General features: G+C 34.6%; 1 protein-coding gene across 10 annotated transcripts in view; it reads left to right on the forward strand.

The window, feature by feature from the left end:
* The window catches only part of TRAPPC8 (trafficking protein particle complex subunit 8), a 134,874-nt gene that overhangs the window by 69,337 nt on the left and 49,908 nt on the right, over positions 1-15,629 (forward strand). For all 10 annotated transcript variants that reach the window (XR_002825685.1, XM_004386891.2, XM_023741183.1 and 7 more), the window contains 7 exons: positions 2,468-2,662; positions 3,281-3,411; positions 6,906-6,980; positions 7,484-7,610; positions 8,887-9,044; positions 12,210-12,652; positions 14,108-14,255. Coding sequence is in view for 9 of the 10 variants with exons in the window: in XM_004386891.2 (XP_004386948.1) it covers positions 2,468-2,662; positions 3,281-3,411; positions 6,906-6,980; positions 7,484-7,610; positions 8,887-9,044; positions 12,210-12,652; positions 14,108-14,255 (1,277 nt within the window). In the remaining variant the exon portion in view is untranslated. The remainder of the gene's footprint in view (positions 1-2,467; positions 2,663-3,280; positions 3,412-6,905; positions 6,981-7,483; positions 7,611-8,886; positions 9,045-12,209; positions 12,653-14,107; positions 14,256-15,629) is intronic.

The raw sequence follows: 15,629 nt of genomic DNA on the forward strand, positions 1-15,629 counted from the left end.
TTCTTCGCAATGTCATCCATAATTTGTTATGATCCACACAGTCCAATGCCTTTGCATAGTCAATAAAACACAGGTAAACATCTTTCTGGTATTCTCTGCTTTCAGCCAGGATCCATCTGACATCAGCAGTGATATCCTTGGTTCTACGTCTTCTAAATCTGGCTTGAATTTCTGGCAGTTTCTTGTCGATATACTGCTGCAGCTGCTTTTGAATGATCTTCAGCAAAATTTTGCTTGCATGTGGTATTAATGATATTGTGAGGTAATTTCTACATTCAGTTGGATCACCTTTCTTGGGAATAGGCACAAATATGGATTTCTTCTAGTTGGTTGGCCAGGTAGCTGTCTTCCAGATTTCTTTGTATGGGTGAGAGAGCACTTCCAGCGCTGCATCCCTTTGTTGAAACATGTCAATTGGAATTCTGTCAGTTCCGGAGCCTTGTTTTTTGCCAATGCTTTTGGTGCAGCTTGGACTTCTTCCTTCATTACCATTGGTTCTTGATCGTATGTTACCTCCTGAAATGGTTGAACGTCAACTAATTCTTTTTGGTATAGTGACTCTGTGTATTCCTTCCGTCTTCTTTTGATGCTTCCTGCATCGTCTTAATATTTTCCCCGTAGGATCCTTCACTATTGCAACTCGAGGTCTGAATTTTTTCTTCAGTTCTTTCAGCTTGAGAAATACCGAGCGTGTTCTTCCCTTTTGGTTTTCTAACTCCAGATCTTTGCATTTGTCATTGTAATACTTTACTTTGTCTTCTCAAGCTGCCCTTTGAAATCTTCTATTCAGCCCTTCATCATTTCGTCCTTTTGCTTTAGCTACTCGACGTTCAGGAGCAAATTTCAGAGTCTCTTCTGACATCCATTTAGGTCTTTTCTTTCTCTCTTGTCTTTTTAATGACCTCTTGCTTTCTTCATGTATAATGTCCTTGATGTGATTCCACAACTCATCTGGTCTTCAGTCATTAGTGTTCAGCATGTCACATCTGTTTTTGAGATGGTCTCTAAATTCAGGTGGGATATATTCAAGGTCCTACTTTGGCTTTCATGGACTTGTTCTAATTTTCTTCAGTTTCAACTTGAACTTGCATACGAGTAATTGGTGGTCTGATCTGCAGTTGGCCCCGGCCTTCTTCTGACTGATGATATTGAGCTTTTCCATCATCTCTTTCCACAGATGTAGTCGATTAGATTCCTGTATATTCCATCTAGCGAGGTTCATGTGTATAGTTGCCATTTATGCTGGTGACAAAAGGTATTTGCAGTGAAGAAGTCATTGGTCTTGCAAAATTCAGTCATTCAATCTCCGGCATCATTTCTGTCACCAAGGCCATATTTTCCAACTACCAGTCTGTCTTCATTTCCAACTTCGCATTCCAGTCACCAGTAATTATCAGTGCATCCTGATTACATGTTTGATCAATTTCAGACTGCAGAAGTTGGTAGAAATCTTCAATTTCTTCATCTTTGGCCTTAGTAGTTGGCACGTAAATTTGAATGATAGTTGTATTAACTAGTCTTCTTGGTAAGCGTATGTATATTATCACTGACAGCGTTGTACTTCAGGATAGACCTTGAAACGTTCTTTTTGATAGTGTATGCAGTGCCATTCCTCTTCAGGTTGTCATTCCCAGGATAGTAGATCATATGATTGTCCGATTCAGAATGACCAATACCAGTCCATTTCAGCTCACTAATGCCTAAGATAGCGATCTTTATGCACTGCATTTCATTTTTGACGGTCTCCGGTTTTCCTAGATTGATACTTTGTACATTCCAGGTTCTGATTATTAATCGATGTTTGCAGCTGTTTCTTCTCATTTGAGTCATGCCACATCAGCAAATGAAGGTCCCGAAAGCTTGACTACATCCACGTCGTTAAGGTCGACTCTACTCTGAGGAGGCAGCTATTCCCCAGCCGTCTTTTGAGTGCCTTCCAAACTGAGGGGCTCATCTTCTGGCACTATATCAGATAGTGTTTCACTGCTATTCATAAGGTTTTCACTGGCTAATTCTTTTCAGAAGTAGCCCTCCAGGCCCTTCTTCCTAGTCTGTCTTAGTCTGGAAGCTCACCTGAAACCTCTCTGCCATGGGTGACCTTGTTGGTATGTGAATACCAGTGGCATAGCTTCCAGCATCACAGCAACACACAAGCCCCCACAGTATGACAAATGGACAGACACGTGGGCAGTAAATCTTAGCTGTTATTATTTCTATGATCATATTTTCTAAATAAAAAAAAAAATGATAAATGTTTAGGATGGTTTGAAAACACACACAAAAAAAATCCTCGATTTTCGCATAATGGTGATTTTTGCACAATGACCTGGTCTTTGGAACCTAACTACGTCAGTAAGTGAGGATTGGGTGTATTTGGCTACCTTATATTTTTATTTAAAATGTGTTTCATATGAGGGAAGATGTTTATAATCATGGCATTTAATTGTCACTTTTTTTTTTTTTTTAGGTGAAAAGCAAGCAGCTACTCATGTAAGTCTTGATCAAGAATATGACTCTGAATCTTCTCAGCAGTGGCGAGAACTTGAGGAACAAGTTGTGGCTGTGGTTAACAAAGGAACAATTCCATCCGGTTTCCATCCCACACAATATTGTTTGAATAGTTATTCAGATAACTCAAGATTTCCTCTTGCAGTTGTAGAAGGTGATATATTTAAATATTTCATATTTTGTTTTATTTGTTGCTTAAAGCAGATTCAAGATAATTTACTGTATACCAAACATTACTGGAAGCTAGGAATGGAAACATTATTCAAGAACCCCAAGTGGTGGGGGCTCTAATGCAAGTATATGCAATGTGCTGTTAGATTATAAAAGAGAGAATGACATTCTCTGGTACAGAGAAATTGGGTAAAACTTCTAGAGGAGAAAATTTAAAAACTAAATCCTGAATAAATGACATTTATAAGGATGTAAGGGACATTCTGGGAGTTCCTGGGTGCCTCAGATGGTTAGATGCTTGGCTAGTAGCTGAAAGGTTGGTGGTTCGAAACCACCCAGAGGTGCCTTAGAAGACAGACCTGGCGATCTGCTTCTGAAAAGTCATAACCTTGAAAGCCTTATGGAGCAGTTCTGCTCTGCACACATAGTAGTCACTATGAGTTGGAATAGATTCGATAGCAGCTAACATCAATAACAACAACAAGGGACATTCTAAGTAAAAATGTAGAGATAAGAAAGCAAGGTATATATTCAGAGAATTGAAGGGTAGCTTGATATGTGAGGTTTATTAAAGTTACTAATTTTGGCTTTTCTTGTATAGAACCAGTAACAGTGGAAGTGGCTTTTAGAAATCCTTTGAAGGTTCCACTTTTGTTGACTGATTTGTCATTGCTCTGGAAATTTCAACCTAAAGATTTCAGTGCAAAGGATAATGAAGAAGTTAAAGAACTAGTAAGTTATTAAAAGGTATCTGTAATAAGCATGTTTCAGTTATAGCCTAACAGATACTGTAATAACGTTTCAACTTCTGCTTAGTGAGCTATGCTTATTCTTTTTTATACTTATTTTTTTCCCTTGTTATAAAAATTACGATATATACTTATTGTTGAAAATTGAGAATACAGAAAAACATAAGGAATAAAAGTAAAGCAGTCTTCATGATATCTAAAAATAATAGCTTTAACATTTTGCTGTATGACTTTTCAGTTGTCTCCATTTGTGTATTTTGCCCACATAGTTGGGATCTATACTGTGTGTTTGCATTTCTTTCCTGCTTTTTTTGTTGTTGTTTTATGTATATATTCTGCTATTAAAATGGCTTAATATTTAATTTTTATGTAATATTTCATATGGATTCATAAGTTCTCCTATCTCTTATTGTTGTTTTGGAAGTTTCTGTTTGTTTGCTATCATGGTAATTCTGTGATGAATATTTTTGTTCATAGCTTTTTATCCTTATTTCTGATTATTGATGTAGGAAAGTTTCACAGGCATGACATTAGAGGATTTTAGGGAATGAATATTTTAGTATCCTATTGGTTTTCCAAAATGTCATGCCTATTAACTTCTCACCAGCAGCATATTGGATTGGGTACCTGATCTTCCCAATAGTAAGCATTATTGTTTAGAAAAAAAAGCTTTGTTGGTTTATATGTAGATATGCTACCTTACTATTTTATTTCCCATTTCATTGATTTCTAGTGAAGTTGAAGTTCTTGTATTCATATTTCCTCTTTTGTGACTGTATTTTTTTTTTCTTTTCTTATCCATGTCTATAATAAGCTCTTTATATATTTAAATACAAGGAGGAATAATACTACCTTGCTGTATGCTTCAGTAATGTGGTAAAACAGTTGTTTTGGAACTAGGAAATATCCCAACATTTTGCTGGTGGTCTATGAAGACAACATGAAAGAAGGTGTCTGTTCTACTGACTTTGTATAAATTTTTATTTATTTATTTTTATTGTACTTCAGGTGAAGGCTTACAGAACAAATAGTTTCTCATGAAACAAAAGTACACGTGCTGTTTTATGACATTGGATAACAACACCACAACATGTCAACCCTCTAACTTCTCAACCTTTTTTTTTTTTTTGGTGAAAATACACATAGCCAAAAATACACCATTTCAAAAATTTCTACATGCACAGTTCAGTGACATTGACTACGCTCTTCCAATTGCGCTGTTATTCTCACTTAAGATGAAGGCTTACAGAACAAAATAGTTTCTCATTTAACAGTTACTACAAATGTTGCCCTATGACAATAGTTAACAATCTCACAACACATCAACAATAACCTTACTCACCGCTTCCTTCTCCCCTTCTGCTTTCTGGCCCTTGTCCCTGGACTCCTGTACCTCGTTAGTCTCATTTGGTTTTACAGGGCTGTCCACTCCCAGGCTGAACAGTGAACCTCGGAGGTAATTTCACCATTGAGCTAAAAGGGTGTCTGGGGGCCATAATCTCGAGGTTTCTCCAGTCTCCTTTAGGCCAGTAAATCTGGTCTTTTTTTTTTTTTTGGGTTAGAATTATGCTCTACATCCTTCTCCAGCTCTGTCCAGAACCGTCTATTGTGATCCTAGTCAGAGCAGTCGGTGGTGGTAGCCGGGCACCATCTAGCTGTACTGGTCTCAGTCTGGTGGAGGCCTTGGTAGCTGTGGACAATTAGTCCTTCGGACTGATCTTTTCCTTGTATCGTGTTCTCTTCATTCTCCCTTGCTCCCGAAGGGATGAGACCAGTGGAGTATCTTAGATGGCCGCTCACAGGCTTTTAAGACCCCAGACACTACTCACCAAGGTAGAATGTAGAGCATTGTCTTCATAAGCTGTGTCATGCCAATTGAGCTAGATGTTCCCTGAGACCATGGTCCCCAGAGCCCTCCGCCCAGCAGTTCAGTCCCTCGGGGAGTTTGGATGTGTCTATGGGGCTTCCATGTCCTTTCCTTGTACAAGTTGTCCTAGTTTCTCCTGTATTGTATACTGTCTCACCCTTCACCCAAGATCTCACTCATCTATTGCCTATTTAGTATTTCCCCCCCACCCCTCCCATCCCTTGTAACCAACAAAGATTGTTACATTTTGTGTGTGAACTTTTTCATGGGTTTTTACAATAGAGGTCTCATACAATATTTGTCCTTTTGTGATTGACTTATTTCACTCAGCGTAATGTCCTCCAGTTTCATCCATGTTATGAGATGGTTCATAGATTCATTGTTGTTCTTTCTCCTTTCATAGTTGTTCTAATGACTTTGATATTTTATAAGCTTTAAAGTATTTCTCTTCCTCTTGAAGTGCTTTGATTATTTAAAGATTGCTTTATTTAAAGTTTTGCTGGATAAATTCATTGAAGACATTTTGTGATTATTTGTGCTCATTGTGAGTAGTTTGAAGATTGACATTTTCCATGTTTAGTTATGTTATGCATAAGATCACCATGAGTCAGAGCCGACTTGATGGCAGCTAACAAAATCACAACAATTCTGATTTAAATAGTAGCAACTTTAACAATTTTTCTAATATTTTTGAATATCTAGGATACAGACTAGAAGAGTCTGTATCAATCTTGGAAAAGTTTTTTAAAAAGACCTATTCTTTAAGTAAGTCTTTGCAATATACTAGATTTTAAAGGAGGTTTATTAAAGTTAATGAAAAAATTTCATTTGTTGAAAGTTGTGTTTTATACCTTATAGATTTGTATATTTCATGGTGTGTTGAAATTATTTTTTTTAATAAACAATTTCATTTTTTCCTATAAATTTTAAATTCTTTGGATTTCTTCATGAACTTCTAGTGTTACGGGCTAAGATGCTGAACTGGAATTTCAGAAGATGTACATTTTAGTTCTTGTGTCCAACAACAAATTTCATGGAAAAAGTAAAATAGTGTTAATGAGGACCATAATGCGGATTAGGTTTACCGCCAGTGTGAGTCAGTTAGTTCTGCCTTGTTACAGTAGTCTACTACAGATGTCACTGGTTTTCTGCAGACAGGCCTTTCTTTCTCCTTCCTGCTTGCCCTTATTGTCCTCTTCACCCTGCTCTGGCTGTCATTATGTTTTTTATGTATAATTAAGCAATTTTGAAGAGGCTGGTAGATGTAAAAGATGGAGAAATTTCCTGCAAGATTAAATTGAATGGCCATTTTGGTCATTTTTGACAGTGAACAGCTGAACTTTTTCTCCTGGTGGCTGCAACTTTGAATAGATCACTTATCCTCAAATGAGTTGGACTGAATGAAAAAAAAAACTGTATATAAAGTTCCTACCACTGCATGGATGGTGTGGAAATAAAACAGTTTACATAGAGCTTAGCACATAGTAGGAACTTAGCAGGAGTAAATATTAACTGTTGTTATTGTTCTTAAGTACTGACGTATAGGAATGTTAATAATCTGATATTTTCTTCATTAGAATGTATATTTTATAAAATAATTTATTTTTCAGGTCACAGGTGAACCTGAAATGATTGGAACTGAAGTTATTTCAGAATTCCTTGTTAATAGTGAAGAATCTAAAGTGGTAATTGTTTTCCTATCATTTTTCTGTCCTATACCTTTTTATTCTTTCTAGAAGTAAGCTGAAAAACAAACGGATCATTTAATTCATTTAGTTTTTTTATTTTCGTGTTTTTTTAGCTAAAATTTGGAAGACTAGGAAACTTGAATTAATCAAGAGGAAACTGTGGGAAAAGTAGGCTTGCAGTGTTCTTTGATTTGTTAATTTCATAAGAAGCCTAGTACAAAGCTTTTGCTTTCTTCTTGGGGCCAGTGTGATAATGTCACATGATATTTACTTGGTCAAAATATTTGAATTATTAAAAGTATTGTTGAGGATCCAGGCCCATAGTTATTGAATTTAGAGATTTTCTTTTGAAGAAAATGCTCTTAAATAAGAGAAATTAATTGGTGATTTAAAAATTTAGGTCATGTGTTTATAATTTTGCAGCATTACAGCATTTATGTATTGCACTATTTAAGATATTAAGAAAATAGATAATGAGAGTGACTTAAATATCTCCACAGGCAAGATTAAAGCTCTTTCCCCATCACATAGGAGAGCTGCATATTCTTGGAATTGTTTATAATCTTGGCACAGTTCAGGGCTCCATGACAGTGGATGGCATTGGTGCTCTTCCTGGATGTCACACAGGTAAAGCTATAGCATTGCTTAACAATTAGAATGCTAATATTTAAGATCATTCCACAGAATAAAATTAAAGTGAAGTATTTTCTTTCTTTTTTTTTGAATAATATTTTGTTGTGTTTTCAGTGAAAGTTTACACAGCAAATTTTGTTCCCATTTAGCAATTTCTGTACAAATTCTGCGTTTAAGTACTGTATTTGTAATTCTTGGTTGATAAGCACTAGACAAAATTCATTTAAAAATAATCCTAATTCGTTGCATATTTTAAGTAAATTAACTGGGTATATGAACTTTTCCAAGTCCCTTTCCTTTCCCACTTTTATATAACCAGGCTCTTAACCTGGTACCACAATGTTATGGTTGTCAATAAAATATAGCTAATTGGTTTGTAAATATATGCATTTATATCATAATTTATATCTCAAGTTTATGGAATTAGTGGGAGGAGTCCCTGAATTAACTACTGAAATAAATCTCATCTTGTAAGCAGAGTTTTTATGATGTTTTAGTGTAGTTCATTATTATGTAAAATACTGGTAGGGTTCTGGGTCATGTAAGTGTAAGGAATGCAGCATTATAGATCCAGTCTGGAAGCATCGCAGTGGTATTCATTCAGCACATTAAAGGCTCTGAGTAGTCCTATAGTAAAGATAGTTGTATACCCAAACTTTTTCAAGCATAGCATGTATTGTGTGGAAGCCTTTAGGAATAATCTCATGTGAATATTAAATGAGTGTAATTTTGATAAAGCCATCTGATACTATATTTAATTTTCTTTGTGCAATCTGTTGAGAAGATTTAGTTATTTATAATCCAGAAATAATTCAAATTAGTATGTATATTTGAATATGAGTAAAAGTGAAAAGTTGACCTGTTTGCTGTTTTGAAATTTGTTTTCTTTGAAAATACGTACCTCTTATCATAACCTGAATTGGCCTCATTGCCTCTCATTGGGCCTAAGACTGGTGTTCTTTCAGATAGCTCTTTTTAGTTAATAAGCATTATGGTTAAATATAGGTTTCAAAGGACCTCCTATTCAGTGATGTGTCCTTCTGCAAAGTAAGTCCTAACAAAATGAGAAATTAAGTGGCATAGTTGTTAAATATGGAAATAAGATATCTTATTTTTTTGATTAATCAGGCTAATCAGGAAGTGCCTAGAATTCTTCTGCTTTAGTAAAGCATTTAATTAATCTGAAAGTTTCAGTATTCATATATTCAAGCTAAATGGATGTAGTTAGCATACTAAATTACTTTAGGCCATTGATTGTTTTGCATTTCAGGAAAACATTCCTTGAGTAGTATGTCAGTACGAGGGAGACAGGATTTAGAAATTCAAGGTCCTCGACTTAACAACACAAAAGAAGAGAAAACGTCCATTAAATACGGTCCAGATCGACGTTTAGATCCTATAATCACTGAGGAAATGCCACTACTGGAGGTATTTCACTTTTAAAATTTTCATGGGCTTAATAACTTACCTATATTATCAGAAGACATTTTGAGTATATTGATTTTAGATTTTGAGGTGATATTACATTGAACTGTACTTTAAAATTATTAAGCTAGGATTAAATATATCTAATTCACAAAGGTGGGGCAGTCATGTAAATTAGCATTAATTTACAGCCAGGTTATAAAATACAACTCTCAAAATGCTAATGAAAATTGGAAAAACATTTCTAAAAGAACACTTTGGGTATTATTAAATCAATGGTCCTTTTTTCTTTTGATTTATAAAAATAATACGTGAATAAATGCTAGTGAAAAATTCAGGCAGTATAGAAGTGTGAAGTAAAAGGCAATGTTCCCCTTCATCCTTTTCATATCTCACCCAGTCCTAGTTTCATACTACATGAGTTTAAGTTCTTTTAGTATCAAAAGATAGAAACTGATGCTAGCTACATAAGCAAAGAAAGAGAAAATGTATTATTTAGTTGAAGGATTTTGAATATCTTACGGAAATTAAAGTATTACAGAACAAGTCTCAAAGAAGGAAAGGATTCTGTAGCTCCAGGGAATTTAGCAGCAAACATATCTGAGACTTCAGAAGCATTGCTTTTGATATGATTCTTGTCTAACAGCTGCTAGTCTTTGTGCTACTTTATTACAAATTTCAAGTTTCTGGGAGAGAAATCTAGCCTACCTTGGATCAGGTCTCTACCAGAGAGCCAGATCAAGGACAGGGGTATATGGTATAAATGCAAACACTGGAAGGAGAACCTTCCTCCTGCATCCTCAGGTTTCTCTGTAGGGGACTTGTAAGCTCAGCAACCTACCTTCAAAAGGTACTTGTGATACCAAATTGGTGGTGATTTTTTCAAACCTTTCATTGTATACTTATATATAGTTTTAATAACTATAAATGGAATAATATCACACGTGTTAACTTGTTAACATATATTATCCTTTGATTTGCTTTTTGTCTTTAACAGTGTAATTTGGGCCATTTTTCATTCAATAATAATTCCTTTTTAATAGATGCATATGGTATTCCTTTATTTGGGAATAAAAAAAAATACAAAAACAAACCTGTTGCTGGAGTAGATTGACTCATAGAGACCCAATAAGACAGTAGAACTGCCCCATAGAGTTTCCAAGGAGTGGCGGGTGAATTCAAACTGCTGACCTTTTTCGGTTAGCAGCCAAACTTTTAACCGCTACGCCACCAGGGCTTCTATTTGGGTATATTATATTTTAGCCATTTATATATTGATGGGTGTGGTTCTAGTTTTTCATCTGTAGTAAATGTTATGCATATGTTTGGTCCGTGTGTTAGTATAGACTAGACTCTAGAAATGCAAGTGGTTGGTCGAGGGGTGTACACATTTAAATTTTGCAATATACTACAAAATTCTCTTTGCTAAGACTGTAGTAATTTACACTTCTCTTCTGAAGTGATTGAGAATGCAGATTGCCTCACTTCTGTGCTGTACTGGATGGATATCATCAGTTTTTTCTTTTTTTAACTTTTGAAAATCAGATTGGTGAAAAATGATGTTTTCATTTACGTTTCTCTGATTAACGATAAGGTTGATCAGTCTTCATGTTTTTTGTCCATATTTTTTTTTTTTTCCTCTTAATTGCCTGCTTATACCCTTTCAGTTGGGTGTTATTTCCTGTTTTCTCATTGTATGATGTTTTGGGTATCTGTAGGAGAGGGAGGAACCCTGTTGGCACAGTAGTTAAAACACTCAGCTGCTAACCAGAAGGTTGGTGTTTCGAACCCACTAGCCACTCTGCGGGAGAAAGATGTGGCAGTCTGCTTCCGTAAAGATGACAGCCTTGGAAACCCTGTGGGGCAGTTCTGCTCTGTCCTCTAGGGTTGCTGGGTCAGAATCCACTCGACAGCAGTGGGTTTGGTTTTCATAGGAGGAGGGTAGGTAACATACTCATGAAGATGTTGGTAAGTGGTGTGTGTGTGTGTGTGTTGAGTGAAGGGAATTGCTGAGCTGCATGCATTGTGCCCAAGTGTAATACTTGCTTAATTCTGTTGTATTTAAAAGGTTGTGTAGGCAAGTGAAAGGCTTCTGGACTGGCCTGGGTGCCAATTTCTGGTTTGATAAATACTTTGTACATATTTTAACTTTGATTATGGTGTCTTCTACCATGTTGAGTTTTTAACTTATGTGAAGTCATGTCTCATAGTCTTTTTGCTTCTGTGTTTTATATTTACTTACAGAGACTTGTCTAGTAAAAACTTTTAGTTTTAACTTTTTAATGCATTTTTTTTATTGCAATGGAATATACTTTTCTGAGTGTCAAGGAGGTAGTGATCAAACTGTGAATATGGGTGACTCATTATGCTGTCTTTCTAATGTACTAATATTCTGAAACTACTCACACCTATTTTTGGATGCTCCCTATTCTGTCCCATTGATTTCTTTCATCTCTTTTTGTGCCACCACCATACTATTGCATTATCATGATTTTTTTTAATCTGGTAAGCTAAGTCTCTCTCAATAATCATTAATTTTTTTTTTTTTTTTGGTCTTGATTATACTTGGGCCAGTTGTGTCCAAGATTGTCAAGTTCCCATAATAATCCATTAGATTTTTTATTAGGATTTCATTGCTATGGCTAGGAGTTATAAGGCTGGAGATGAATTATAATGAGGTGGGATTCAAATGCTGTTTTAGGGCTCTTTACCATTATAGTTTAGGAGTCACTAACAGACATTTTGTTTGGCATTATTTAAGAATTTTCTAGAGCTTACTTTCAAAAGGGAAGACTGATCCCTCTGGTTAAAGTTGTAATAATAAAAATCAGTAGAGGATCCCAAAATATGTACTTTTACATTATACTATTCACTGTAGTTTTCCTTAAACTATATCGTTTAAATGTTTTTCAGTTATTAAGATTGTTATATATACTGATTTTTACTTCTACTCCAAAATTTACTACATTTTGTGAGAGTGACATTAGTTTCTTTGTCTCATCCTCTTTCTAAAAATGGAGTTATTAATTACTCGGGGTAATATCAAAGAGAATTAATGAAATACTTGTAGACCTTTAGTAAAGAAATATAGCATCTTAAAAGTATTATTCATTAGAAGTTTAGAATGTTTAACAGACAATATAATAATATTTTTTCCCTCCAATGCAGGTGTTCTTTATACATTTTCCTACAGGGCTCCTCTGTGGAGAAATCCGAAAAGCATATGTAGAATTTGTCAATGTCAGCAAATGTCCTCTTACTGGATTGAAGGTTGTTTCTAAACGTCCAGAGTTCTTTACTTTTGGTGGTAATACTGCTGTTCTAACACCACTAAGTCCCTCAGCTTCTGAGAACTGTAGTGCTTACAAGACTGTTGTGACAGATTCTACCTCTGTGTGTACAGCACTCACATCATCAGCTTCTTCTGTTGACTTTGGCATTGGCATAGGAAGTCAACCAGAGGTGATTCCTGTTCCTCTTCCTGACACTGTTCTTCTACCTGGAGCTTCAGTCCAGCTACCAATGTGGTTACGGGGACCGGATGAAGAAGGTGTCCATGAAATTAACTTTTTGTTTTACTATGAAAGTGTTAAAAGGCAACCCAGAATACGGTGAGTATTCTTTAAACTTTTATAATTTAATTTCTGTGTTTAATATATGTGCCTATATTCAAATAAATATTTTGATGGAAATATATTTGTTAACATGTCATTATTTATTAAGAGGTTATTCCTTTCCAAGTTATGCATGATGCTTATATCTGAGGTTTTCCTTAATATAACTATAAATTCTAGGTACCTGAAAGTAAAAAAAAAAAATTAAACTACATAATCTTTTTAGTTATTTTTGTCTATAAGTTTTTACTTCTTTTATATCAGTAAGTCCTAGGGCCAAAGTTATCACATAATAATGAAATTAAGAGGTACCGTGTATTAAAACGTGTCATTTGTATATGAAGACAGTCTGCCTACCATATCATTTTTTTAAAAATGTATTATTTTGTTCTACCTTTCCTTTTCTTCAGCTCCCCCTTTTCCCTTTGAGAATATATGAATGTATGAAAAGAATATATGTATTTGCAGAACAGATGATTAGGGTGGGGTTATAATAGTTGATCACTGGAAGAAATCAAACCTAACTGGCCTACCCAAGAATCTGTGGTCTTTACATTGTACAAAAGAATATTTTATTTGTGATAGTGCCCTTGTCATTTTTTATGAAATTATTGTTGTTAGGTGCTGCTGAGTTGGTTCTGACTTATAGCGACCCTTTGTACAACAGAATGAAATTAAGTAGGAATAATTATGGTCCGTTTATTTTATTTAATGGAATAATTAAAATATTTTGTAAGACTTACTGTGAGGTTAAAATGAGGTAATATTTGTGAGTACAGGTATATTTTAGGTCCTCAATAAATGTTAATTCTCGTTAAGATGATCGAGAGAGTGCTCTGCCCGGGTTAGTCAGGGAAAGCTCTGTGGCATGAAGCAGTTGTGAGATGAGTCTCCAAAGAAAGAAAAGATTTCAGAATTTGAGTATTGAGGAGGTAGACTTAAGAGTATTGGGCATTGCAGAGGTGGCTAATGTGTAGAACAAAGATTTGTAGGTTAGAAAGTATAAACTGAATATAGTTAGTTTGGCTGCTGTATGAACATGTGTAAAGGAAGTGAAGGGGAATAAACCTTGAAAGGTAAAGCTGTGTTGTGGAAGGGCCTTAAATACCAGATTTGAATTTTACTTGGTAAGCATTCGGTAACTCTGTAACCACTGTCAGGGAAGAGGCCTGATCGGGACATTCCTATGTGAAGATTATTTTTTTATGTGCTATGCAGATGGGTTGGATGAGCAGGCAGAAACCCTGGTGTCAGGGAGATTGTTTCCTTACAAACTGAGAAGAAAGAAACTAAAGTAAGGCTAACAAGATGATTTTACTCTATTGTATTCTTTGTTTTTTAGACTGTAAATGGCACTCATAGTGATCAGTTTTTTTAATCTTTATTTGAAATTAGAGAACATAACGTAGAGAGAGGTCCTTTGATTAAATTTGAATTTTTTTACTTCTTCAGTCACAGAATATTAAGACACACTGCAGTTATTTGTACTAGCCGATCTTTGAATGTACGAGCCACTGTCTGCAGAAGTAATTCTCTTGAAGATGAGGAAGGCAGAGGAGGCAATATGTTAGTTTTTGTAGATGTGGAGAATATCAATACTGTAAGTTGGTTTAAAATTGATTTTTGTTTTTAATTGTATTTGAAATGTTATCTTTGTTTTTAGTAATGGATTTTTTCCTTCACAAGACAGCATGAGCTAGGAATTTGGGAATGCTAATATAGAATATAGGGTGTGAAAACGTCTTAAGTCTCTATTAGCTTCATAATTTTATTCCTCTGTGTGTTCAAATAAAGGATGTGTTGTCATTAACATGGTACATAGTCATAAGATGTACAGCCCTATGTGTGGTAATTCAATCCAAAAGAGATCTCATAAAGTGCTTTCTAGTCTCATCACTGAGAATAATCTATTGATGTAATTAAATTTATGAAATTCTTTTAGGATTTCACATTCACTATTATTTTTATAACCCTTCACTTACACATTTCTGATGGTACCATTTCTTTTATAAGGTATTTCAAAAATCTTGCCATTCCTGTGCACTCTAAATAAATGAATATTCTGATGAAGAGAATGTGATTTTAAGATTAAAAGATTGATTTAGTTCAGATACTTATTCAAAATGTTTCTTATTAATTTTGTAATGTCCTTTGCTTTTACCTTCATAAATTTATAAGGTCACTCTTTTTTTTTTTTTAGGGCTAATGTGCTGATACTTTTGCTCTTCAAAAAAAAAAAAAAATCAGTATCTTTTATTACTCTTATAAGAGTAAGAACATTTAATAATTTCAAATTGCAAATTATCTCTGACTGGAGAGTAAAAAATTATATACAGTTTAAGCAACTTGCTGTACATTCTGTTTTATGAGTTTTTTGTTGTTGTTATTGTTTGGTTTTTACCTTAATGGGAATAAGATATCATAAAAATCAGAAGAAATAAATATTCCGATTAAAAATTGGCAACAAATTTAGTTTTTGTTCTATTTAATACTAGTAATAACTTATTACGATAGGTCATAGTAATTAGAAGGAATGTTTTTTTCAGTACTGTAAAAGTTGCCACTAGGAGTGCATTATAGTTAAAAATATTTCTTGGATAAAACATTGACTTGTATGTTTTAAGAATGTTCAGCGTATTCTCCGTGAGTATGGTGCTTCATTAAAAATACATCTATATGAGACCAAAAGGTCAACAATTACCCTAAAGCAAAGGTGAGAACTTAAGGGGGCAAGGAAACTAGAGTGCTGGAAACAGAACAACCAGACACAATTAAGAGCAATTTGTGTAGAAATTGTCAGATAGGAACCTCATTTGCTGTGTAAACTTTCACCAAAAACACAATAAAATTTTATTTTATTTTTTTTTTTTTTTTTTTTTTTTTTATTTTTTTTAATATTTTATTGTACTTCAGGTGAAGGCTTACAGAACAGACAGTTTCTCATGTAACAGTAACACACATGCTGTTTTATGAC

This window comes from Trichechus manatus, unplaced genomic scaffold, assembly GCF_000243295.1.
Source record: "Trichechus manatus latirostris isolate Lorelei unplaced genomic scaffold, TriManLat1.0 scaffold00175, whole genome shotgun sequence".
NCBI lineage: Eukaryota > Metazoa > Chordata > Mammalia > Sirenia > Trichechidae > Trichechus > Trichechus manatus.